Source organism: Phodopus roborovskii, unplaced genomic scaffold (assembly GCF_943737965.1).
Source record: "Phodopus roborovskii unplaced genomic scaffold, PHOROB, whole genome shotgun sequence".
NCBI lineage: Eukaryota > Metazoa > Chordata > Mammalia > Rodentia > Cricetidae > Phodopus > Phodopus roborovskii.
Genome location: NW_026126517.1, coordinates 20,396,202 through 20,423,252, shown reverse-complemented (window position 1 = coordinate 20,423,252; position 27,051 = coordinate 20,396,202). Strand labels below are relative to the sequence as shown.

Below are 27,051 nucleotides of genomic sequence, written 5' to 3'. Positions count from 1 at the left end.
TTTGATTATTATGCTCTAGTAATGGTATCTGTATGTGTATTTATACATGTGTATGCATGTGCTCATACATACATATTTGGTAGTTCTGGAAATTGAACCAGTTACCTCATGAATACTAGTCAAGCTGTACCATTGAGCTATATTAGGAACCCTTTGTGTTTTTATTACTAACAAAAACAATGTATTTAACAGATATGAACAGTAAAAATATAGTTTCAGTAATTTACTGTTATAGCATGTGTTCAAATATTGGACATTTAATGAAACTCAGAAGCAGTGGAAGGCATTTAAATAGAAGCAGTGTAATAGTCTTTACTAATGGGCAGATAATCTAAATAATGTAAGTTAATTCTCTTGTACTTATGTTTATGATGTTATTTGCTGTTGGGACTTCTATGTTACAATATGGCTTTCCCTATCTTTATGGTTATTCACATTATTTGTTTTTTACTTTAAGTATTTTTACCTTAGCTGCATCCATGTAGAAGGTATTGCCACTGTTTACTTATGCCATCAGTAGTCACCATTCTCTTCTATGACTGTGTCTGTGTGTGATTCTTTAATCTGTTTTAGGATGGCACTGTAATTGCACCCTCCAGGCCGTTAGGTGACACCCTAACAGTCAGCGAGGCAGAACCAGATCCTGGAGATGGCCTGTTCAGGACGGATGGGAGCAGTGGAGAGGCTTCCAGGCCTAGCAGTGACAATGCGGATGTGAGCGTTGATCTTCTTAACCTGTATCTTCTCACACTCTCCTCACACTCTTTCTCAAGTTATATGTATTAAAATATTGTCTTTTATAGTAAAGGTTTTTATGTGGCAATTTGATAAACAGAAGTTTTGAACACTGCTATATGTGAACTTTTAATTCCAGAGGTCACTTTTTCCCTCAGTCATTCATTGCTGAGTGTTTCTTGTAGGGATGGAATTTCCCAGCAGGCTTCTTGTTTGTGCATTGAGAAGCTAATGCCTGCGAATTTTTGCTCAAACGAGAGGCCAACTGTTGGTATCTTTAAGAGCATGTCAATATTCCAGTTGTGGTCAGAGTGACTCAGTCTTGAATCATGAGGCACTTTGCCATTACTAAGAGAAGCAGCCTTTGCCCTGCCTGGCTTTTCCCTGTTAGACTCCAGCTACTGCCTGGCTTTACTGACAGCTCCGTCCTGATTCACACAGCGACTACCAGATGAATATGGGTGTGTGCTTATAAAAACATGTTAGATTGAATATGCAAGAGAGCCATAGTTTCATAATTATTAAAAGCTAAACCAGGCCAAGTACAGTAGCACATAAGCTTTAATCTTAGCATTTGGAAGGCGCAGGCAGGAGGATCTCTGTGAGTTTGAGAATTCCGAGAATTCCAGGCTATCCAGGGTTTCATCGTGAAACTCTAAAAAAAAAAAAAAAAAAAAAAAAAAAAAAAGATTATAAAGATAAAAAAGGCTCTCAGCATTGCTTATGCAACATTATATTATAGATAGTATATGGTGATAGTTGTAGAAATAGGGCATCATCTATTCTAAGGACGAGGAGGTCATAGTTGGAGGTAGTATTTAGTTTCTGTGGGCTATGGAATTAAGTTAGTGAATTGTGACTGTTTCTAAGACGAGCACAGGACATTAGTGCCCATTGTGTGTAGAGGAGATGTTACAACTCCTGACTTGTGTACCCAAGAGTGCTGGAGAGTAGTGTAATGTTTCTGCATTGTTAAGATGAGGGGGAACTGGGACCATGGGGTCTACTATTACCTTTGAGGCTTGGCTCACTGGTTTGATTTCTCAAGCAAGGAAAATCTGAGAACTTTTTTTCTTTTTCTTTCTTTCTTTCTTTCTTTCTTTCTTTTTTTTTTTTTACCCCTGAAAGATGGTGATGACAGGATTTTAAAAGTTCAATTGTTCAAGAAAACCTATAGCTAATATTAGTCAAGTATTATAACACAATGCTGATAAATTTAAACATTTTTAATGTTAGTCTGAAAACATCTTTATGAAACATTACTGCTGTTACTTTACAAAAGAAAAATATGAGACCAAAGGGAGGTTGTGCAGTAAGTGATTTGCCTCCACCTAGCTCCACAGGATTGATCCTCAAAAATATACACAAAGGCACTGACACATGAGGACATGACATTTTTTTTTTTAAGAGGGTGAAAGTTTAAAGCCACTTGGACTATCAGGCTTGTGTATGAGACAGACTGGAGGCAGGTGTGAGTGCTTTCCCTGCCTGTCTGAGCTGCTCTGCTTAAAAACCATCTGCTCTCTGGCTTGTGGTGCAGTACTGTTTCTCTGCCCTCTGTATTATTATCTGTTACATTTTCAGAGTGTGGGAATTCAGAACAGTGATATGGTTGAGAAGTTGGAGTTTTATTTTGTATTTAAGGAAATGTTACAGTCACAGTCTGTGCTTTTCAGATACAGCTTTATAAAATGGAGTTAATTGATGAGTGTAGAGTTAGGCATCACAACAAATTAATTCTGACATGTAATTGGTAAGAATTAGAATAAATAGTGTCCTAGTTAGGATTACTACTCTTGCTGTGTTGAAACATTGTGACCAAAAGGCAAGTTGGGGAGGAAAGAGTTTATTTGGCTTATATTTCCACGTCATTGTTCATTATCAAAGGAAGTCAGGACAGGAACTCAAACAGGGTAGGAACCTGGAGGCAGGAGCTGATGCAGAGAATATGGAAGGGGTGGAGTGTTGTTTACTGATTTGCTCATTCATAGCTTGCTCAGCCTTCTTTCTTATAGAACCAAGAACTACTAGTTTAGGGAAGATACTACTTACAATGGCCTGGGACCTCCCCTATCAATCACTAATTAAGAAAATGCCCTATAGACTTACTTGCCTGCAGCCTGATCTCATGAAGGCATTTTCTCAATCAAGGTTCCTTTCTCTCAGATGACTCTAGCTTGTGTCAAGTTGAGTAAATGTTTAGGCTTTATTATGTATGTATAGACAAGAAGCACCATCAGAAAGTCATTGTAGGAAACAAATTGGAATAAAGAGATGGAGGTGTCTGTAAGAAAAGGAGACTAGCTTAATAAGAATTTAAAAGATGTATGTTGAATGGTTGACAATTACCAATTAGTGAATGCCTATTCGTTCCAGAGATACTCTTTTTATTCTCACAGTATCTTAAGTAGCATTTAAAGAAACTAGGACCAAATAAATAAATATTGTGAAAACCCTTACAAATGATGTAGTTCAGTTCAGAGTTAACCCACTGAACCCATAAAACTCTTGTTTAATTCCCACAAATTTGTTTAATTCAAACTGACACGTTGAGGCTAAAAGCAACTTATGGATTTTCATATTCTTTTGAACTATACTGCAGTAGTTTGGAGGGATCAGTCTTTTTTAAGTTAGCATTTTTGGTTTTTAAAATATGTTTTCTCTGTGTGTGTCTGTCTGGTAGGAACACATATGCATGTGTGCATGTGTGTACAAAAGAAAGCCAGAAATCAGGTCTGTCTTCTGTTGGCATCCACCTTACTTTTTGAGACAATTCTTTCACTGAACCTATATCTTACCAGCTCGTTAATCTGACCAGCCACTGAGCTCCCAGGATCTGTCTGTCTTGCCTTTTAGGACCAGGGTTACAGTAATCTCTTCTCAGCCTTTACGTGGCTGCTGGGCTGGGCCTTGGGGACAATTACCTATGTCTTTATAGTTAATGAGTCATCTCCTCAGCCCTCTTCTCAGTTTTATAAAATCCCACTGTTGCTCAGTTTGGTAAAGGCTTAAAAGAATGTCACAGGCCAGTTTCCTCAGAAGTGACCCACACATCATCTACAGTTCAGAGTATCTGTTCCTGTTTTTGTTTTTGCTTTTTTTGTTTGTTTGTTTGTTTTAAAGATTTATTTATTCGTTGTGTATACTTTGTTTTGCTTGCATGTCAGAAGAGGGCACCAGATCGCATCAAAGGTGGTCATGGACCAAATTATGTGGTTGTCAGAAATTGAACTTAGGTCCTCTGGAAGTGCAGCCAGTGCTCTTAACCTTTGAGACATCTCTCCAGCCCCCTGTTTTTATTTCTTATTTATTTTGAAAATTTCTTCATAATGGCTACTCTAAGTGTATAGAAGTTCATTGAGATGGATGGACTCTGGTTCGGATTGATCTTGCTATATGGTTTTCTTATTTGCAAGTTTTTTCATAATAAAATTTTAGTAAATATGAAAAAATTATCAGGTATATTTTAAAATAGAGAGCATAATGACTTCATCACACCCTCATAATCCAGTTTCCACTCAAACCTGTTGCCTGTGACTCCAATTCCTTGCATCTAAGACTATTTCATTAATGTGTCTTTAAGAGATGTGATGCTCTAAAATAGAACTTTAATATTATCAAACTTTATGAATTGTATTTTCCTGACATGTAGTTTGATTACTGAAATTTCCTTAAACGGATCTTTTTGTATTTTGCTTATTTAAATTTGTGATGCTGGGGATCAAACCCAAGGGTGTGATGCTAGAGTCCCCCATTGATACATCCTTAATCCTGTTTTGAGTCAAGAGCCAGGCAAGATCTTTATAGCCTTTGGATGATATGTAATTTCCCCCTCCCCTTCCCTCTCTTTTCTTCCCTTCTTCTTTTGATATGTTTTGTTTGGAAAAAAAAAAAAGTCATATGTCCATTTAAACAGCCCACTTTTTGTCTTTTTTATGGTGTTTTATACTTGTTCCCTTATCTTTGTTTCTTGAAAACTTCTAATTAGATCTAGAGTCTCGATCAGATTATGGTGTGATAGTTATTGTCTGTTGAGAACAATTCATGGGTTGTACTGGGTGCCTCTCATCCTGACACACCAGGAGGTGAGAGGTTGTTTAAAGTGTTAATGCTTGATTTTATTTTCATTGTAAAGTTCCCCATCATTCTGTAGTATAATTTTTTTTCATCCCTCTCAGGATCAAAATGCATAGATTCTTTATTAGGGTTTCAAAAGCATAATTTGTCTCTTTTCTTTATTTAGTAGCTGTAAAGACTTCCCTTTATTAGCTATTAGTTCATCCTAAAATGTAGCTTGCATAGAAGATGCAACATTGTGATACTTTTCCTATGTACATTGTTTCTATTCACTCTACACAGAGCAAATGCAGTGACAACCAGATATGAGTCCCCAGGAGAGCTGCTTAGTGAATCAGTTTACTGAGTCTGCTTACAGGACATTGAGTGAGTCAGGCAGTTGCATCACCAAAGAAGCCTATCCCTGCCTGGTTGATGACTCAAGAAACCTGCATTGTGGCAGTCCTCTGCACGGCAAGCAAGCAGAGACATCACAAAGAGTTATGCCTGTGTCCCAGCAATTTTTTTTTTTTGTTTTGTTTTGTTTTGTTTTTTGTTTTTTGTTTTTTTGGGTTTTTTTTCTGATATTATCCTCACACATTGGCCTCCGAAGGCTGTAAATTTCTTCTTAGTTTTTTGAGCCTCCTTAGTCTTCTTGTTTCCTTCAGGAGGGATATTCTGTTTGAGGACATGACTACATTGCATGCAGGATAAATACTTCTTTTTGATTTTTTTCCCAGAGTGTCTATATTCCAAATGAGCAGGGAGGGTTGTGTGACTGTGGCTGTAATATTTCTGAACTCATAAGTGCCAATGTGAGCCATCAGTTCTAATGAATGATCTGATTTTGGTCACTGGGAGAGAGGTAGATATAGTTGGATAAGGCAGAGGCTAAGAAAGATGATAAAGTTAGAGTTTTATTTGAAATAATAGGTGAACAAGGTAGGTTCTCCCAGGCTGAAGGTTAGGTGACACAGTTTCATTGGTTCTATATTATTTTCAGAATTAAATGGAAAAGCTAAGAGAAGAAGCAACAAACTAGAGGTAGAAATAAGAAGTAGGATACTTAGTTTTAAATACACATATGAAACACAGAACTTTCCCCTTACTCATTTTCATTTGTTGCTTACTGAAATGAAATGTATTCTCTTTTCATCAGAGTCCCAAGAGTAGTCTAAAAGAAAGAAGTTATCTAGAGGAAGCCCCGGAGAAAAGTGAAGGGATGCAGGACATTGTGAGTATGACATCCATGTGGTATGGTTGTCTTTGCCTTTTCTTTTCAGTTTGCATGTTTGGGGAGTGGATATAGCGTGAGCATTTACGGGCAAGTGATCACAGTTGAGCTGTGCTAGGAGGATCTCGTGTGCTGTTCTGGGACAGAGGATGTGGGGCCAAACAAAACCCAAATAAAACAAGTTTATTAGAACTTAGGAAAGATTTGAATAAGTAGAAAAGTAGTCCATAGCATTATTAGGGTGTTGTTATGGCATATGTCATAAAATTTACTATTAACTGCTTTTAAAATGTAAAAAAAAAAAAAAGAGCATTCATATTGTTTCACAACTACCACTTTATGTCTCCAGAATATTTTTTCTTCCTCAACTGAAATTTGGCCCATTAAATGTTCAATCCATGTGTTCTCTGGCAGTCACCATACATTCTATTTATATGAGTGGACTACTTGACCTGTTCACATGAACACAGTCATAGTATATTTTTCTTTTGTGATTGACTTACATCAAATAGTGTAATCTCTTCAAATTTGTCCTTGTAGCATATGCCAGAATTTTTTTTCTCTTTTAAGACTGAATAATACCCTTCTCCCTTATTCTCTCGGTGCATATATTAAACAGAATGTAATATGTAGACATAAGAAATTTAAACCTCTCCCATGTATGTGCTCATTCATGCACCACTGTGATGCTTTCAGTCCTTTTGGGTACCTACTTAGAGGTAAAATTGCTGGATTGTCAAACTCTTTAATACAACTTAAAAATAATTGCTCATTTTTATTGTGTACATACATGCTGTGGAGTCAGTTCTGCCCTTCCACCTTGCTTTCCACTCACGTTCTAGGATGTGTGGCAAGTGCATTTACCTGCTGATTTCTCAGTGGCCCTGGATTTTACATATTCTCAACTGGATGCTTTAGCATTATGATTTTATTTGGTATTTTAAATGTTTGGATGTTTTGCCTGTACATATGTGTGCAGTGCCTGCAGCGGCCAGAAGAGGGCATCAGATCACCTTGGAATTGGTGGTTGTAAACCACCATGTTGGTACAAAACCTGAACCAAGGCCCTCTGCTGAGTTATCTTTCTAACCCCATGATTTTACTTTTTAATAAATGTACTTGAAATGTTATTGTAAAAGACTTAACAGAATTTTGTGATATTATATTATTAACAACATCTTTTGAATAGTCAAGAGACATTAATGAAGTTATACAGTGAAAATTTGATCCTTGTTGAAAACAAATATCTATTGTTTTCATGTAGTCTTTAAAACATTAAAAATTTGCAGTTAAAGAAAATAAAAGCAAATTTTAAAATGTAGAGATATAATAGGGATTGGGTTATGGACCATTGTCAGACCCTTGCCTGGCATGACCAAGGCCCTGTGTTTCATTCCTGATATCACAAAAAAGAAAAAAGATGTAGCCCAGTTTCATTACCAGGCATAAGTATGTGAGTGAAACATTAAAAACGTTAGGACTCCTGCAACCAAAGGTGTGTAGTGGGCAAAGATGGTTTACTAGTCCTAGGGAAATGTTGGCCCCCATTTCCCCCTCCCCCCCCTTTCCTGTCCCGGGAAAGAGAAGCCAGTGTTCTTGTGGACATTTGACTTTGAACGTTTGAGAACAGATATTTTGAAAATAAAGCACTTCAAAGAAGATAATAAAAAGGAACTCCATTGATGAAGTGAGTCATGCATGTGTTTGTTTTACCTAGTGTCTTACTTACAGATGTCAGCCACCATAGCCAGTGAGCCACTTCTCTCCAGAACCTTGGTTGTATTCTGTCTTTGCCTTTGATCATCAGATTGTTTTTCTGTTGCTCTTCTCTGATGTCACCAGGACACACAATCGCTCATCGGCAGTCCCTCCACCCGCGGAGCACCCCATATTATTGGAGCAGAGGATGATGATTTTGGTACTGAACATGAGCAGGTGATGGCACTTGTTTGAAAATACTAAATCATCATCTTTCTGAGATGTCTGACTTGATGAACAATCTTTGGAAGTTGAAATAAAACTTGTTATGAAGCTAAATCTTCAAAGCAACGTGGGTCAGTTGCTTATTTTAGCTTTGAACAGTAGAAATTAACTCTGCAGACTGCAGAGATGGGGTCATTTTAGGAGTACTCACATGTTTCATTTTATTTTGGAGGTGGAATGTTACTGAATATGATACTTAAAACAAACTTTACAAATTCCAGTTATTCATTGATAGAAGGAATATGATTAGCCTACTTCTTGTCTTTCTACCCTGTGGTCTTGCTAAATTCAATGGCTAATTTTAGGAATTTTTATATTAGGAAGATTTTTGAGGCAGTGTCTCATGTAGCCCAGGCTGGCCTGAAATGCTCAGTGTAGCTGAGGATGACCTTGAACCTCCGCCATCTCCTTTCCTTTGTCTCCCAAGTGCTGGGATTACTGGTATGTTCCACCATTCTCACTCTTTAGTAGTTTTTCAAAGAAGTTTTTGGAGCCCCTAAGAGGCAAGAGGATCATGAGTTTGAAGCTAGCCTGTGTTGAGATCCTGTCTCAGTTTATTTTCATTAACAAAAATATTTCCATACTTTTTATAGGATATTCACATTGTTTCTTCAGAGACATGGTTTTGTTTCCTTCTGTCTTTTGTTTCTTGTTCTTGCTTTTCTGTGCCGATTGGACCTCCACAGGAGGCTAGTTGTTTTGGAGACACCCTTGCCATATAAAGCCCCCTTAGGCAGAGAGTGCTCAGTCCTTTGTGCTTGTGCATGCTAACTGACAGGTGTTTCTGTAGATGTCCCTGATTAGGCTAAAGGGTGTAAACTGAAGAATAGTCCAAGCTTAATGAGAGTTTTCTTCTTTCTTTGCTTCTTTAAATCTTGACTGAATGTTGAATTTTGTTGAATGACTTAGGATGATTCATTTTCTTAATTTTTTTTCTGATGTACTCTCCTAATAAGACAGATTGCATTGATTAGTATTAGAGTATTAAACTGGCCTTGCATTACTAAAAGGACTCCCAAACAATCATGACATAGTATCATTTTTAATTTTATTTAGGATTTATTTAGTATTACGTATGCATGTGGAAATGTGTATCCACATGTGGTCATATGACACAGCACACATATGCAGGTCAGAGAGAACTTTTGGGGGTTGGGCCTCTCCTCACACTGTTGTGAGGCAGTCTCTTACTGCTTCTGCTGCTGTGTTGCCTGTGCATTTCTGGCCAGTTCTCTACATTCTGTCTCTTCCCACCTGACTGTAGGAGTGCTGGGATTACAATAGATGTGTGCCATATACTTACTTTCATTTTATTGTATATGAGTGTTTGGCCTGAATATGTGTTTGTGTGTGCTTAGTACCTGCAGAGGCCAGAAGAAGGCTCCAGAGCCCTTGGAATTGGAGTTAATAGACTATTGTGAGTCACTACGTGCATGTTGGGAACCAAACCTAGGTCTTCTGCAGGAAAGCCATTGCTCTTAACTGCAGAGTCATTTCTCTAGCTCTTGTGTCTGAAGTTTTATTTAAAACAAACAAACAAACAAACAAAATAAGCCTTAAGCACTTTTATAAGTCCAGCACTTGGGAGACAGAGGCAGGACTCCAAATTTATTAGCTTGGGTGGCAATGAGAGTTCAGACCAGCCAAGGTACATAGCAAGACAAAATCCAGAGAAAGACAGGTTAAACAAAAATAAAAACAAACAAACAAACAAAAAAAAAAATAAAAAACCCAGGAAATGTAAAAAGGGAAAGACAGAGACAGAAACAGGAAGGGACCCACGATGAAATAGACTCTTCAAAGGCTCTCTGCAGTGACCTCTGTCCTCACCTAGGCTACTTCCCAGCTGCATCTCCAGGTGGGAACTCAGCCCTCACCATGAGAGCCTGTGGGGGACATTCTAGGCCAGAAGTATAACTGGAGGCCAAAGGGAGATTCTGGTGGCAACAGTTGGTCTTACAGTACAGCGTTAATTTTGTTATCAGTTACTGATTAAAGATCATTTCTTCTTCTAGATCAATGGGCAGTGCAGCTGTTTCCAGAGCATTGAACTGCTGAAATCGCGCCCAGCTCACTTGGCTGTTTTCTTACACCATGTAGTTTCACAGTTTGACCCTGCAACATTGGTAATATACTTTATAGTTCACCTGACTCAGGTTCTACACAGTGATTCTTATGTTGGGAAACTTTGCATCTGTAAATGAGTAGACAGACCTGTTTTCTAAACATATAAGGATAGGCATGCAGGACACTTCAAATGTTATTAATTCAATGAGTACCCTTTTGTGGTTTTCTTTCTTTTCTTTTTTTTTTTTTTTTTTTCACTCTGTCTTTTCCATTTCTTTCCCCATGACAGCTCTGTTATCTCTATTCAGACCTGTATAAGCAGACCAACTCCAAGGAGACTCGACGTGTCTTCCTTGAGTTTCATCAGTTCTTCCTGGACCGATCTGCAGTAAGTGTTTCAGTGCATCTGTTGCCTTAGTGGCCCTGATTTCCTGTCCCCTGGCCATGCTGTTGAAGTGTATCATGCTTTTGGATATCCATATAATATCTTAGCTCTTTTTTGTTTGTTTGTTTTTGTTGTTGTTTTGTTTTGTTTTCTTTCTTGAGATAGGGTTTCTTTATATTGCTTTAGAGCCTGTCCTGGAACTCTCTCTGTAGACCAGGCTGGCCTCGTACTCACAGAGATCCCCCTGCCATTGCCTCCCTAGAGCTAGGATTAAAGGCGTGAGTCATCACCACCCGGCATTATCTCAGTTCTTGATTATGTTTGGTTGGCTTAAAAATAATTTCTAAATTACTTTTGGGAATATGCATTCTTAATTGATTTTAGGGAATATGTGTGTGTGTGTGTGTGTGTGTGTATTTATATTTGGACATTTATATGTTCACAATTAGAGTGGGGAATAAAAAGATAATATAAATGATCAACATATATGTTAGGACCCAAAATATAATGCTTGGATAGTTGAATTCTGAGTGGCCCCCTTGAACATTAGAGACACAAATTTAACAGTGGTGGAAGAGGTCACACACTGAAATCAGTGCTAGCAGTACTTTGCTTTACTAACACCAGTGCTAGGGAAAGTGGCTCAGTGAGTAAAGGGCTTGCTGGGAAGACCTGAGTTGATCCCCAGCATCCATATGCATAGGCGGAGACAGAATGGTCCTGGGGGTTTGCTGGCCAGGGGTCTCATTGTGTGTGTGCTCACACACACGCGCGCACACACAGCTAGTAAAGTTTTTCATTTTTTAAGTCTTTTATTTTTAAGCTAAATTTTATCATTAGCATTACTAAGTAAGGGTAAATAATAGCCCTTAATACTTCCTTGGATAGTCTTGTTGCTTGCCCTTATCCCTTCACTTTTTTTTGTTTAGTTGATCTTAAAATAAAATTGTTTCCTTTGTGTTGTGTGTGTACATCTGCATGTACGTGTGGAGGCCAGAAGTCAATATCAGGTGTCTTTCGCTATTGCTTTGCACCTTATTTTTAACATAATTACATTTATTGATGTGGGGATGTGGGGAAGCACACTTGTGCTAATATGTGGGCATGGAAGTCAGAGGGCTACCTGCAGGAATCAGTTCTTCCACTGTGTGGGTCTCAGGGGTTGAAATCTGGTTTCAGGTTTGGTGGCAAGTACCTTACCTGTTTACCCATGTCCCTGGCTTACTACCTTATTCTTTGTGACAGGTTTGTCACGGAATCTCAGCTCACTAAGATTCAGTTAGATTAATCAACCAGTGTACTCCAGGGATCCTCTTGTGTCTACCTCCTTATTGCTAGATTACAGCCACACTACCATGTGCTTTTTTTTTTTTTTAATAATTTCTTTTTATTTCATTTGCATTAGTATTTTACCTGCATGTATGTCTGTCAGATCTTAGAGTTACAGACAGGTGTGAGCTGCCATGGGGGTGCTGGGAATTGAACCTGGCTCCTTTGGAAGGTCAGCCAGTGTTCTTAATCAATAAGCCATTTCTCCGGCCCCATGCCCTGCTTTTATGTGGGTGCTGAAGACCTGAGTTTAGGTCTTCGGGTCCTCCTGCCTACATAGCAAACACTCATCTGTACAAACCATCTTTCTAGTCATCCCTTACCCCTTTATTTTTGCACAGGGTTTCAGGCCAGCCATGAATTCAGTATGCCACTGAAGATGACCTTAGACTTACTCTCTTGCCTCTATTTCCCAGTTGCAGGGATTAAGGCATGTGCTACCATATCTGGTTTTATGAGGTTCAGGGATGACAACCTATGGCTTCATGAGTGCTAGGCAAACACTGTCACGTTTCCAGCCTTTGTCCTCCCCCATTTGCTGTTTTCTTAGATGACTGCTTCAGACTTCTCTAATCTCCATTACTTCTTTTCCTAGGATTTTCTCAACTGAAGACTTTGCTTTTTATTTTACTGATTTTTATTTACCTGTATGTTTGTTGTCTGTGTGAGTATGCAACAACTGTGTATTGGTGACTGTGGATGCCAGAAGAGAGGATCAGACTCTTAACTGAACTCTGATTCTTTGTAAGATCAGCAAGTGCTCTTAACCACTGAGCTATCTTTCCAGCCTAGCCATGACCCTATTGTTTTCCTGAAAAGAGTATAAAGCAGAGGTCCTCAACCTTCCTAATGCTGCAGCTGTAAAATTACATTTGTTGCTACTTGATAACTATAATTTTGATACTGTTATGAATCATAATATAGATATCTGATATGCTAAATATCTGATATGTAACCCCGTGAAAGAGTTGTTCCAACCCCCACCCCACCCCCTAGAGTCATGACCCACAGGTTGAGATCTGCTGGTATAGTGTAGAGAAAGAAAATAACCAGATATTATTACCTACTTCCATCATACTGTGTACCTGCTCATTTACTACTCATGATCTATGTTAGCATTAAAGTATAAGAAGAATAAATATTAATGTGCTGATTCTTCTTTTATGTGACAAATCATAATTATTTCATCCATTATTTTATTTTTTTGTGGAGCTGGGAATTAAATCCTTGTCTTGGTAAGCCAAGAAAGGCTCTACTGCTGAGCTACATTACCACCCCTCTTGTACTTTTTTTTTTCACTTGTGCTAAAACTGCTTTTCTTTTCTTTTCTTTTCTTTTTTTTTTTTTTTTTTCTGTTTCTCATGTCTTTGTTCTTTTCTTTAAAACAGTGTTACTATAGTCCAGGCAGGCCTTAGGCTCCAGATTCTCCCATATGATTCCCAAGGGTTGGGATTACAGACATGCATGAATATGTCTTCCCATATCACTCTTCTTAAAAGTGCACATAAGGAGCCAGAGAGATGGCTCACTCAGTGGGTAAAGTGCTTGTTGTGCAAGTAAAAGTACCTGAATTAGATGTTTGCACCCACATGAAAGGCCAGGCATGACTGTGTGCATTTGTAATCCTAGAGCTAAGAGGGAAGGAAGGGGAAACAAGGATCCCAGGGACTCTCCAGCCAGTAAATCCAGGGGAATCAGCAAGTACCAGGTTCAATGAGAGACCCTTCTTCAATAAGTTAGAGAATGATAGAGGGACTATCTAATACCTGCCTTCCCAGATTCATGCCTGTACAAGCATACTCACCCATACACATGTGCACACATCACATACACATACGAAAATAAATACTGTAAGGATCTCATAATAATTTAACACTGACTTATTTTCAAATTTAAACTTCAGATCTTTATAGGAATTATTTACATTTAGGAAGTATGTGACTTTAATGGGTGTTCAGTACAAAATAAGTATAAGATTTAAGATACTTCCTCTGAATACAAGTTAATAAGATTTTCTGTCACATTGTTGGGTGAAGAACATTGCAGTATGACAGTGTAACTAAAGTCTACATGCTTACTGGGAGAATCCCTGCATGGAAATAAGTTAATCTGAAGATGTTGATGGTTGTCTTAGTTCCACAGCAGAAACTACAGATGATTACTAGAGATTTTAAGATTCAAAAACTCAATTTGCCATCCAGTACTCCCTCATTGGGAGTATACCTTAAGATTTCTAAAATTTCACCTAAGAAAATTTAAGAGAATAGCGTGATCTTTGGATGAGATTTAGATTCAGAAATGAAAATCATGCTTACACATGTCAGTTTTTTCCTGTGTAATATACAGGTTTAGGTTTTACTTGTATTTTTAAAATAATGTATAATTGATTATATTGGCCAGTGTTTCTAGTAAGCCAATGTCAGATATTTATTTGAAGTAATACTGAAGCATTTGTTTTGTAGTCTAGTAAATGACTAATTATTCCTTCATAGTAGAACTCTGGGCAAGAGTTTGTTTCTATGAGACAAGTGATGTTGGTTATGAAATACACCTTTAAGCATAAGTTATATATGTTCTTCTGTATATCTCACAAGTCTGCAGTGTTTTAACTTTCCTTTGCGATCTGTTTCAGCACCTGAAAGTTTCTGTTCCTGAGGAAATCTCAGCAGATCTAGGTAAGTTTGGAGCGTTCATGTCCCAGAAGATTAATATCTCCACAGAAATGTCTCAGTTTCATTGTTTTATTTGTTAGCCAGTTTAGACTGATTTAACCACATAAATCACAGCAGATAGAGAACCTAATACATTGAAAAGATGAAATCTGAAATCTGATGGGAAGTGTGTTAACTGTACTAAATAACTTCTCTGGTGTATTAAGTTCATTTTGTACTGTATAATGTCGATATGTTGTCAGGGTCAGGTCACATAGAATATATGTTTAGATCACCTACTTCCTTTTTTTTTGTGCAGAAAAGAGAAGACCCGAGCTTATTCCTGAGGATCTTCATCGGCACTACATTCAAACTATGCAGGAGAGAGTCCACCCTGAAGTTCAGAGGCACTTGGAGGATTTTCGGTAAGTTTGGCGTTACACAAAACTTGATAGGGTTGCTGGGTGGTGGTGGTGCATGCTTTAAATCCCAGCACTGAAGAGACAGAGGCAAGCGGATCTCTGTGAGTTCAAGGCCAGCCTAGTCTACAGAGAGTTGCAGGACAGCTAGGGTTGTTACACAGAGAGACCCTGTTTCAAAAAAACAAAAAGACAAAAAGCAAACAAGAAGAAAAGTTGATAGAAAAAAGTTACATATGAAATATTTCATCCATCACTAGGTAAACCATATAGTCTTATCCCTGTTATCAAATATAATAGGTACCTGAAGTCAAAGGGCTAGATGAGAGGCAAGTCTCCATTCATACCCTTTCGGGAGTAAAGTTCAGTCTATGTCTGTGCTAAGTGAGTTCCTTCCAAAAAATGTGTCTTTTGCATCTACTACCACTAGAACCACACCTGACTAGATCACAAGGAGGAAACATGACATTCTACCTGTCCCTAGAAACTTGCATCTAGGACTGTCTAGACAACTAGAGGGACATCATTTGTTCTCTGCTAACTGAGATTTTTCCCCCCTAACCCTCTTAGACAGAAACGTAGCATGGGACTGACCTTGGCTGAGAGTGAGCTGACTAAACTTGATGCAGAGAGAGACAAGGACCGGGTAACTCTGGAGAAGGAGCGAGCATGTGCGGAACAGATCGTTACCAAAATTGAAGAAGTGTTGTAAGTCAGAGAACTGTGTAGAATGCTAATTTTGCTTGATGGACTCTTTGAGCATATATAACAGGCCCATCAGATTCTACATGTAGAACTGTTTGTCATAACAGACTTTTTTTCCAAGGTAATTTAAAGTTCTTGCCTTCTTTTTTCTGAGTGTTGGTTAATGAGTAACTCCAAACTTGTTATCACTGATTAAAGTCAGGTGAACACTTTCACAGGCTTTGGAAATACTTGTTGCTATAAAACATGCTAAACTACTAACATGACTATGAAATTGTGTGGGTCCTTTAGGGATTAGAGTTCTGTCAGTATTTTATTCTAGATGTAGCTTGGGCCCAAAGCATTTAGATCTTTTCTGTTGTTCCAGGTGTCTGAGCTTAATAGCAAATCCCTGATTAAATGTATTTCTTTGATCTTTTTGATAGTTATTGGGGATTGAATCCAGGGCCTTGTACCCTGCTAGGCAAGCATTCTGACACTGAGTTATAGATCATATTCAGATGTATATATTTTAATCTTAAAATATTTTTGTTTTAGGATGACTGCTCAGGCTGTGGAAGAAGAAAGGAGGTAATAGAATGTTTCCCCATTAGAGCTATTTTCTGTCTTAAATGACACTTTCTTTTAACTTATGCTGGTTGTTGGCTCCCTCTGGTGGCCTGTATTTTATTTGGCTAGCACTCTAGTGTCATGGTTAGAATCACTTTCTGTATACAGTTTAGTTTCTGTCTTAATTTCCAACATTGGGGCTCTAGAAATCATTTGATTTCTTTAGTCTGACATCAGAACTCTTATTTTACTTAATCATTTCTCCTCCAGTTCCACAATGCAGTATGTTATTCTCATGTACATGAAACATCTGGGAGTAAAAGTGAAAGAACCTCGAAACTTGGAGCACAAGCGGGGTCGGATTGGGTTCCTTCCAAAGATCAAGGTAAGACTGTGAAAATAATAGAGTGGGCTGCCATGCTACTTCTTCACATTTGGACACAATGTTTACTAATCCAACACATTAGCACTAAGCATTGTAATAGGTCTAACTTGGCCCCTCATAAAATAACTAAATAGTAATCTAGTGAAACACATATATAAGCTTATTAGCATCAGATAATTGAAGAGTTTGCATGCCTGCTATCTATAACATAGTGCCTTATGCCTCAGGGTGCCTGCCTCATTTTATAATTGGTTAGTTTTATTTAGTGGTTGTTAGATTGTTAAGATCTATGAAGGCCAGCATGTTCTTTATTGCTGTGTCCCCAGTTTTTAGCATGATGCCTTCATATGTTATGAAAGTGGCAAATTGATGAACAAATGATGTAAATTTTTGTCAACAAGCTTCTGGTAAACTTACTCATTTATTTATTTATCTATCTATGTATCTATTTTTTTTTTGTAAGAATATTGCTTCTATTGAAAAGTTTTGAAAGCTGAATATGGTAGTTGCAGGGCTGTAAGGATTCAGCTTTGACTTATAAGCTTAAGACCAGCCAGACTACATCAGATGCAGTCTCAAACCAAAAGATAAAAAAATAAAAAAAATGAGGCATATTGAGTTTGAGGTTCACATATGGCTTGCCAAGCTCCATTGGTGCTTTTATTTGTATTTCACCAGCTCCTGTCAACTAACCAAGCATTAGAATCATGTTGCTGTATTTGAAAGCAACAACAACAAAACCTACCATTTGATGTCTCTTATCTTATTGTAATTGTACCTCAAATTTAGCAAAGCATGAAGAAAGATAGAGAGGGTGAAGAAAAAGGGAAGCGAAGAGGATTCCCCAGCATTTTGGGACCCCCAAGGAGACCAAGCCGCCATGACAACAGTGCAAGTATGTTGAAGCTTGAGACATTGTTCCCTGCCTTCACTTACTGGGCCAAGATGCATTGCAGGAGGCAGCTGCTCTGAGATAATGTTTCTGATACCCCACTGTGCTTGGCTTCCCTCCAGTGCAGTTTCTGAACTAAGTGGCTCCATGTTGCTGTATTAATTGTAAAGATCTTCATCAGTGACAGTGCACCATCACATTACTGTCATGACTTCCTGCTACCTCTGGTTTTACACACATGCATTCAAGTTATATTGTCTAAATTAAAAGAGAGATGGGGAGGAGGGAGGGAGAGAGAAAGAGAGAGAGAGAGAGAGAGTATGTGTATGTGTGTATGTATGTGTGTGTGTGTTTCAGGCCAGGGAGCTAGGGAGCTAGTTCTGCAGAACCCATGTTGAGGGAAAAAAAGTACCTAGGTGGCTTGTATCTGTAATCCCACAAGTGGGGAACCAGAGACAGATGGATCCCTGACCTGCTAGCCTGGCCTACTTACTCTCTCAAAAAAGGAGCATGGACCTTGACTGAAGAATGAAATGGTACCCAGAGACATTCAGACCTGAACATATGGATGGGGTCACACACACACACTGGTCATGGATTGCTCAACCATAAATGTGTAATTTGTTTGCACTTAATGTTATTGGCTCTGTACTTGTATATTTTTGGCCTCTCCACTGTGTTTTTCCTGATATCCTGCCACCTCCATCCACAGAGAGATAGGAGATCACTAGACAGGACTGCAGCAGAGGTAGAAATGTGGGGAAGTAGCCAGTGTGTGCTGTGCTTTTCATCTGAGGTGTTTCCACATTTGGAGATCCTGGTGTGCTGGGATGACAGTATGGTTGAGGAGCAGTGATGCCATATCTCCAGACTATGAGGGTCCCTATGCAAATGCCAGTAGCACAGGTTGGGAAGTTATGACAGGTGGAGAAAGTCTTCAGAGAGAGGGAAAAAAGATGGAGGATTTCACCACTGATTTCTTGGGGTGAAGAAAGAGTTCAGAGGATGAACTTAAATTTTGGGTTTACAGAGCCATGTGAGGATGTGTAAGGTAGCAGAAAGCTTCCTGAGTCTGAAGTTTCTGAAAGTACCTGGTATGAACTAGAGCAGTGAGCAGGATGACCTTTGACATGTTATGATGACATTGTGAAGTAGGGGGAAGGGGAGTGGAGCTTATTAAGCACTCAGATCAAGGCTGCATCTTCATTTTTACGGGTGAAAGTCTATCTCTGCCTCCCAGCATTCTCTCTGCCTTCACCACTACTGTTCTCTCTATCCTCTTTACATTCTTTATTCCCCTGCTCCATCCCTCTTAATTTTTCTCACCTACTCTCTCCTTCCAATTTCCCCTATTCCTTCATTCATCTCCCCATCTTTCTATCTCCTACTCTTCTTGTGTCTGTCCCTTGCTGTGTGTAATAATTGCAGACACTTTTTCAGATATTTTTATCTAGCCCTTTCCCTCCTCTAAGCTATTTTGCAACATGGGCTGCTAACCATTGCTTTCTGTTCAGTTGGCAGGGCCATGGAGATACAGAAACTACGCCACCCGAAGCACTTATCTGCACCCTCATCTGTGAGTCCTGAGCCTCAGGACCCTGCCAAGCTGCGTCAGAGTGGATTAGCCAATGAAGGGACAGATACTGGATACCTGCCTGCCAGTACTGTATCCTCTGTCACTTCAGGGGCTGCTCTTTCCCAAGAGGGAGGGAAAGAGAATGATACAGGTGAGTCTTGTTGTAGTAGTTCAGCCTAACTTGGGATCAAGATTTGGATGCAAACACACTGAGCAAACAATGGAGAGACAGAGTATTTTAATTAAAACTGAATCCCAGCTTACTTTGATTTAAATATTTTAGTATTCTAGTGTCCATAATGTACATAGGCTGAATAAAAGTTTGCAGTTTAAAAAAAAAAAAAAAATCCCAAAACTACATTCACTGAACTCACTAGCCAGCCAGTCTAGCCAGTAGGTAATCTCTTGGCTCATTGAGAGATCCTGCCTCAAAAATAAAAGGTGGAGAACTATCAAGGAAGATACCCTATATTGTTCTGTAGTCTCCACACACAAGTACACATAAAAACACCCATTCACTCATATACTACACACACAAAGCAAAATAGGATTTTTAAGCAGTTGGTAGTATGAGGTAGCAGCAGGAGAAAAACAAATGAGTCTTGATAAAATTATATTACTTTGCTTATAAAAGAAAAGATTTAGGCTGGGCATTGGTGGCACATGCCTTTAATCCCAGCACTAAGGAGACAGAGGCAGAGGCAGGTATATCTCTGTGAGTTTGAATCCAGCCTGGTCTACAGAGCTAGTTCCAGGACAAGCTTCAAAGCAATGCAGAGAAACCCTGTCTCAAAGGCAGGAGAGATGGCTCAGTGGTTGAGAGCACTGGTTGCTCCTTCAGAGGTCCTCAGTTCAATTCCCAGCACCCACAAGGTGGCTCACAACCATTTATAGTAGAATCTGATGCCCTCTTCTGGCATAAAGTCATATATGCAGATAGGGAACCGGCATAAATAAATAATACATATTTTTTTAAAAGACCAAAAAAAAAAAAAAAAGAAAAGAAAAGAAAAGAAAAAAAAAAAAAGAAAAGATTTAGGAGTGAAAGAAAAACAATTGTCTAAGAAAGTAAATCATATTTGAAACATGAAGCAACCTGGATAGGGTGGCACATGGATCTACTCCCAGAACTTGGGATATGGGTTGCAAGTTGGATGCCAGTTTGAATTACATAGTAAGACCCTATCTCACTAACAGATGAGGGCTGGTAAGATGGCTCAGTAGATAAGGTGCTTGTCATCCAGCCTGACCACCCAAGCTTGATCCATAGCCCCCAAGTGGTTGATTAAGAGAAGCTTCTGCAAGTTGTCCTCTGATATGCACACGTACACACACACACACACACACACACACACACACAGTAAATGTAAAAAAATGTTTTTAATTAAACAAGGAAACAAGGCAAGTATGAAGATCATGAAGCAGTTGATGGAGTGTAAAATTCAGTATAATAAGCACTCTGTTTTAAGTGGTCAAGGAGTTGCATAATTGGGGACAGTAAGAAAACCAATACACTTCTTAACCTGACAACACATTTCTTAACCTGATGACACATTTCTTAACCTGACAGAAACAATATGCATGTATGTTATAGATTGTATTTGACAATATGTGTATGGTCATAGTATTGCAAACATACTTGATTATACTTGATTGGTTTTCAGACACTTAGAATCATCCTACTAGGCAAAGTACAAAATAGATATTTCATTGTGACCACAGGTCAGAGATGTAAGAATACCACAAGGAAGTATATGGGTTCTAAATCCGTAGCCTGACAAACAAGAGAGTTGACATTCTCCTTGATGAAGTAAAATGGATCCATATTTGGATTTTTTTGGATACTATCAAAATTGGGAGGGACAGAAATATGAGTAGAATCCCTACAGAAAGAGATTCTATGTACAGGTAATAAATCCAGAGAAAGTGTTATTTGGAATTGCTTAGCTCTTAGGGTTGTTATTAGACATGAGAAGACAGCATGAGGAGGCTGCTCCTTATCAGTTTTCCCAGCTGACATGGTACCTTGCCTTGCCTTGATGTTTTAAAGTTAATTTTCATTAATTTTATTTTATTATGTATGCCTTGCATACTGACCACTCTCACTTCCTCCCTCCCTCCCATCTCCCCTCTCTACATCTCTCTTCATGTCTGTTCATTTTGTTTTATGACTCAAAAGCTTAACCACAGCCATCTGCATGACCATGGGTTTAGAGTTGTTAGAGCCTAGGGAGCTCAGCAGAAGTTGTACACTTAAAGACAATGATTTCACCTCTCCCAGAATCTACCAATAGGCAATAGTTCAGAGGTAAAGGGTGTGTGTGTGGAAGTCAGAGAATTTGCAAAAGTCGGGATTCTCCTTCATTGTAAATTACAAGGATTAAACTCAGGCCATCAGGTGTGTGGGGTGAGCACCTTTACCTACTACTGTACCACCTCACCAGCTCTTAAATTGGTTTTTAGAGGGTAGTTTAAAAAATGATGGTGGCACACGCCTTTAATCCCAGTTCTCGGGAGGCAGAAGCTGGCAGATCTCTGAGAATTCAAGGTCAGGCAAGGACTACATAGTCTTTCAAAATAAAGTTTTTCTGGGGGGCTGGAGAGGTGGCTCAGAGGTTTTAAGAGCACTGGCTGCTCTTCCAGAGGTCCTGAATTCAATTCTAAGCTCCCACATATTGGGTCACAACCATCTATAATAGGATCTGATGTCTTCTCTGGCTTGCGATATACATGCAGAGCACTCATACATAAAATATAAGTAAATAAACATTTTTAAAAACTTTAGCCATTTATGTTTTAGTTCATTTAAGAGTTTTGTGTATTAATTTTCTTGATTCCAACTAGCCTATTTAATTAGAATGTGGCTATGAATTAGGTTGAAGTTCTTCCAGGAATTGATTCAGGGTTTTTTGGTTGTTGATGTTGCTGTTTTATTTTAAATAGTTAGTGACTGAGTTTTGTCCTTTTAGGATCAAAACAAGTTGGAGAAGTATCGGTGCCTGGAGACTGCTTGGACAGCACACCTCGTGTCTCTAATACTGTTTTTGACTTCCCACCTCCTTCGTTAGATCAAGTGCAGGAGGAGGAATGTGAAGTAGAGAGGTAATCTCAGAGATATAAACCCACACACCTAGAGAGCATTGTGCATTGCTTAAAGTGCCTTGAATATTATTTTTTGTATCTGGCAGCACTTTCTCTCATAGAATGTTTTGGTTTGTAGCAAATATTAAATCCTACTTTTTTTTTTTGTTGTTGTTGTTAAATAACTCCTGTGTATGGATGAACTACTTATCCAATTATTGGGATTTAACTCAGTTTGGAGTATTTTGGATATGCCTTTCTTGACCTACATTTTGCTCTCCTATGATTCTTTATCCCCTTTTGTTCTAGGGTAACAGAACATGGAACTCCAAAACCCTTCCGAAAGTAAGTACATCTTAAGTAGCTTTTATTTAAATAGAGCTTTTCCTCTCTAAAGGCGTAGTCTTAAGGGAAAAGAAGCCCTCTACATCGTCTGTGAGTGTAAAGGGAACCCTTAGTATCCCAGGTCATGTGACAGATGCATACAAATGTACACTGGAAACAAACTATGTGTAAGAGAGGAGGCTGTGTTAGGTTCAGCACTGATCAGATGCAGAAGTCCACATTCATGGGACTGGGTGATAATTTACTTGGTAAAGTGTTTGCCCCACAAGTGTGAGGACCTCAGTTTAGATGCCCAGTACTCATGTAAAAAGCCAGGCATGACAAGACCATGTCAAAACGAATGAAGTAAAGAACAGCCAAGGGAGATACCTAAAGTCAACTATGGCCTCCATATGCACGTGCACACAAATATATGTGCATCCATGTCCACATGGACATGCACAAAAGGTTTGTGAGTCTCCCATTGTCCACTTGAAGCCCTCAAACAGAATTTGCCATCTGTTTGTTTGCTTGTTTTTATTAGGTTTGACAGCATCGCCTTTGGAGAAAGTCAGAGTGAGGATGAGCAGTTTGAAAATGACCTGGAGACGGATCCACCCAACTGGCAGCAGCTTGTTAGTAGAGAGGTGTTACTGGGACTGAAACCTTCTGAGATCAAAAGACAGGAAGTGATTAATGGTAATTGTAATCATCTGTTGATAGCCGTATACATTGGGATTTCCAGAATGAAGCACATCTCTAAGCATTTGAATTTGCTTTGTTTTCTATTGGCCTTTTGTTTTACACAAAGACAAAATTAAACTAGATGGATTTTTCTTGACCCTTTAAAGATAAGCAGTACAAGCATATAATTTGTAGTTAATAATCTAAAAGGAAAGAGTGTTTAGCTTTCAGGATACTGAAGATCCATAACATTATAGGTCTGGAACTTGAAAATGGTCAGTAGGACACTAGCCTTGAACTACCTTGAAGTAATGTTGTAGGCATAGATTATCAAGAGTAAGCTAAATTTAGGAGATTAGTTAAGCCACAGCTGATGAGTAATGAGAGCAAAAGAAGGATTTAGATCATCCACATGCAGTGCTCTTTAGTTCCTGATATTGTTTCATTTACTTTGCTGTAACAAATACTCCAATGAAAAGTGACAGGGGAAAGAGTTAATTGGCTTTGAATTCCAGGTTATAGGCCATTATTGAGGGAGAATTGAAGCAGGAACTCAAAGCAGCCAGTCTCATCATGTATACAGTGAAGCATAGGGAATGATGCTCCTATGTCCTCCCACTTGCTCTCATCTAACCTTCTCCTGCCCAATATGGCTCCAGGTCTCCTGGGAATAGTGCTGCCCATGATGTGTTGGGTCTTCTTACATCTTTTAACAAGACAACCCCATCCCAGATACACCTACAGACCCACCTGTTACATTTACTCAATTAAGATTCTTTCCCAGATGATTCTAAGTTGTGGCAAGTTGACAGCATAGTTACCCTAACATGTATGTAACAAGAATGTGACACATATGCTGTACCCTCTGCCATACCTGTGATTTGATTTCAGTAAATATCTTATCTTTGATGACATTCAGCTAGTTGTAGTATTACTCCAGAAATGAGGTTTTTATGGGTAAATATAGAAAATGAAATCTACCATTACTTCTAAAGAATGCTTAAGGCTGTATGTTACTAGAATTTACTATATTCTGGTATGATAAGTTCATATTGTAAATGGATGATTTGGGGGTAACTGTTAATTAACTTAAATATAAAATAGTTTTGATGATATTGTTCATTAGTCTGTTGTGTAGGAAAATTTCATGGAATCAGTATGATTTTTGGAGACATCCTTTCTAAATATTAAATAATTTATTAATATAATGCATTTGCTGCCTAATAACAATGAAATACTATATTTGGTTACTGGAAATTAGTCTAAATAAAGCAACATTCTGTGCCTCCTTTCCCCTTCCTGTCTAGAATTGTTCTACACTGAAAGAGCTCATGTCCGAACACTGAAGGTTCTTGACCAAGTGTTCTATCAACGAGTGTCCAGAGAAGGAATTCTATCACCTTCAGAACTACGCAAGATTTTTTCAAATTTGGAAGATATTCTTCAACTTCATGGTAAGAAAAATTGACTTGTGATCATTGTGTTTACATTTCTAGTAAAGATTATGACCATGTAAAGGCACCTCTATAATACATTACAAATAATTGAGTATAAATTTTGTTTTGTTTTGTATTTTTTGTTGTTGTTTTTTTTTTTTTTTTTTTTTTTTTTTTTTTTTTTTTTGAGACAGGGTTTCTTTGCATTGCTTTGGTGTTTGCCCTGGAACTCACTCTGTAGATCAGGCTGGCCTCAAACTCACAGAGATCCATCTGCTTCTGCCTCCCAGGCACTAGGATTAAAGGCATGCACCACCACCGCCCAGTATAATTTTTTTGCATATCTGACATTGTATGTGAAAACATCATACAAAGAAAGATGATCAGATCTTTGACTAAATCTTTTTCCTATAACCAACATAGTATTAACATTGTCTAAAGTAGTACTTACACTGAAAAACATGGGTAGTCATAATTATTCTTGAAAATGTAGTTTCAAAATATATATGTCCCACATAATAATATGCATGTACATATATTTTATAAATAGTAAGATAATGTTAATCCCATAGTTGGATAATTTTCAGAAACAGTTTTATAGTTTTGTTGCTTAGGACACATTTTATGTGTCTTGCCCCAGCTGAATCACCTGGATCTACAGGTAGTGTTAAGGTGCTCTTCTCTCTGCAAGTCACTCATTGCTCCTCTGTGATCCTTGATTGTCAGTCTTTCTTGGTCAGAAGAATTATCAGTTTGTCAGCCAAAGCAATGTTCTTTGTGGGTGATTTCAGATTTCAGTGACATGCATATTGTTTACATCCAGGGTCTTTCTGAGCTTGGCTACAGAAAGGAGGCCTTGAAGGTAAATACATACTTGATGCAGCTACACTACAAGCCTTGAACTAGTTCCTAATATACTTTAATGCTTTAAGACCCATTTCCAGGAAGAGCTTTTGTGTGCAGATTATGTTTTTGAAAATTGGAGAAGCTGTGGTACTCTGAAAATTAAAATAAAACGAAATAAGTTAATTACTTAGAACTACCAGTAATTCATACTAAAATAAGTGCGCACTTATTTTTTTCCTCTCCCATAGTTGGGTTGAATGAACAAATGAAAGCTGTCCGAAAGAGGAATGAGACCTCTGTTATTGATCATATTGGGGAAGATCTGCTCATCTGGGTAAGGAAATTGAGAATTTCTTTTAATACTTTTATAGACAGTTGATCAGATTTAGGGGTAAGTAATAAATGCTTCCAAACTGCAAACACATCCATTTTGCAGAGTTAGTATGCAGAACTAAAAAGGGTCCAGAGCATTATTTCATTGGTTAGTTCCTTCTAATCAGTATGCAGTCCGGCTAAGTGTTCGATTTCATTGAGATACGAATGCTCTGGTTCTTTATGTTTTAAAGACTAAGGAGTAATGTATCCTACTAATTTAAGTGATCCAGAATTTGTACCGTCTTCTGTTGTTCCTATCTCAGACATGTACTGTGCAGTATTAGGCAGTTATAGATTATCAGTAGTGAAAAATTACTTAATCTTGTTTCCAGTATAAGGAAAGAATCCAGAGGCTATAGTAACTGTGAAATTGTATTTTTCCATCTGTCTATACAGATTTATTTTATTGTACGAATATGATTGTATTGGTTCCACATGTGTGTCTCATGCCCATGGAGGTGAAAGAATGCATGGGATCCAGTTTGGATTCCCAGGAACTAATTATGAATGGTTGTGACCCACCATGTAGGTGCTGAGAACCAAACCCTTGTTCTCTGAAAGAGCAACAAGTACTCTTGATCACTCAGCCATCTCTTACAGCCCTTGACTGTCAATTTATATGGAATAAAACTATGTATAGTTTTGAGGGACAGTGGCAATCAAGACATATGACTTCTGCTCTCATAGAACTTATGATGAAAAGCTTGTTTTGTTTTGTTTTGTTTTGTTTTAGACAGGACCTCAGTAGTTAGCCCTGGCTGGTTTGAAATATTCTCTTTCTCTCTCTCTTTCCTCTCTCTCTCTCTCTCTTCCCTCTCTCTCTCTCTCTTCCCCTCTCTTTTGACAAAGTGTTGCTATGAAGACCCAGTTGATCTGAAACTCACAGAGATCTGCCTGCCTTTGTCCTCAAGTGCTAAATTAAAGATGTGCCATACCATACCTGGCCATTGATTTAAAGAGTATGTGTTCAAGACAAGGTTCCTCTGTGTAACAGTTCTGGCTATCTTGAAAATTGCTCTATAGGCCAGACTGGCCTTGAACTCACAGAGATCCACCTGCCTCTGCCTGCTGAGTGATGGGATTATATCCTCCTGGCTCTAAATCTTTCTTTTAAAGCACATGCAAAAAGGTGTTCTCTTGTTTTGTTTTTGTTTTTCAGTGTTAAGGATAGAACTCAGAGATCCTGAACAAGCATTGTACCATTTTCAGTCTCAAGAAATGTATTCTTATCCAGTATTGTATTAAAAATTGGAGGGAAAACAGGATTAATAAACCAGTCTGATTTATTATCTGTTGCATATCAAGGGTTGACTTAGGGCAAAATAGTCATCATAAAGCT

At 38.3% G+C, this 27,051-nt stretch overlaps 1 protein-coding gene across 5 annotated transcripts in view; it reads left to right on the top strand.

Moving 5' to 3' along the window:
• The window catches only part of Arhgef12 (Rho guanine nucleotide exchange factor 12), a 126,920-nt gene that overhangs the window by 79,809 nt on the left and 20,060 nt on the right, over nucleotides 1–27,051 (top strand). For 4 of the 5 annotated variants that reach the window (XM_051197187.1, XM_051197183.1, XM_051197184.1 and 1 more), the window contains 17 exons: nucleotides 574–714; nucleotides 5,951–6,025; nucleotides 7,868–7,960; nucleotides 10,024–10,134; nucleotides 10,365–10,463; nucleotides 14,422–14,464; nucleotides 14,760–14,865; nucleotides 15,430–15,567; nucleotides 16,102–16,134; nucleotides 16,384–16,498; nucleotides 17,288–17,393; nucleotides 18,905–19,117; nucleotides 21,936–22,068; nucleotides 22,357–22,392; nucleotides 22,916–23,070; nucleotides 24,363–24,509; nucleotides 25,586–25,671. In XM_051197187.1, the coding sequence (XP_051053144.1) occupies nucleotides 574–714; nucleotides 5,951–6,025; nucleotides 7,868–7,960; nucleotides 10,024–10,134; nucleotides 10,365–10,463; nucleotides 14,422–14,464; nucleotides 14,760–14,865; nucleotides 15,430–15,567; nucleotides 16,102–16,134; nucleotides 16,384–16,498; nucleotides 17,288–17,393; nucleotides 18,905–19,117; nucleotides 21,936–22,068; nucleotides 22,357–22,392; nucleotides 22,916–23,070; nucleotides 24,363–24,509; nucleotides 25,586–25,671 (1,830 nt within the window). The remainder of the gene's footprint in view (nucleotides 1–573; nucleotides 715–5,950; nucleotides 6,026–7,867; nucleotides 7,961–10,023; nucleotides 10,135–10,364; nucleotides 10,464–14,421; nucleotides 14,465–14,759; nucleotides 14,866–15,429; nucleotides 15,568–16,101; nucleotides 16,135–16,383; nucleotides 16,499–17,287; nucleotides 17,394–18,904; nucleotides 19,118–21,935; nucleotides 22,069–22,356; nucleotides 22,393–22,915; nucleotides 23,071–24,362; nucleotides 24,510–25,585; nucleotides 25,672–27,051) is intronic. The other variant, XM_051197185.1, reaches the window with a different exon arrangement.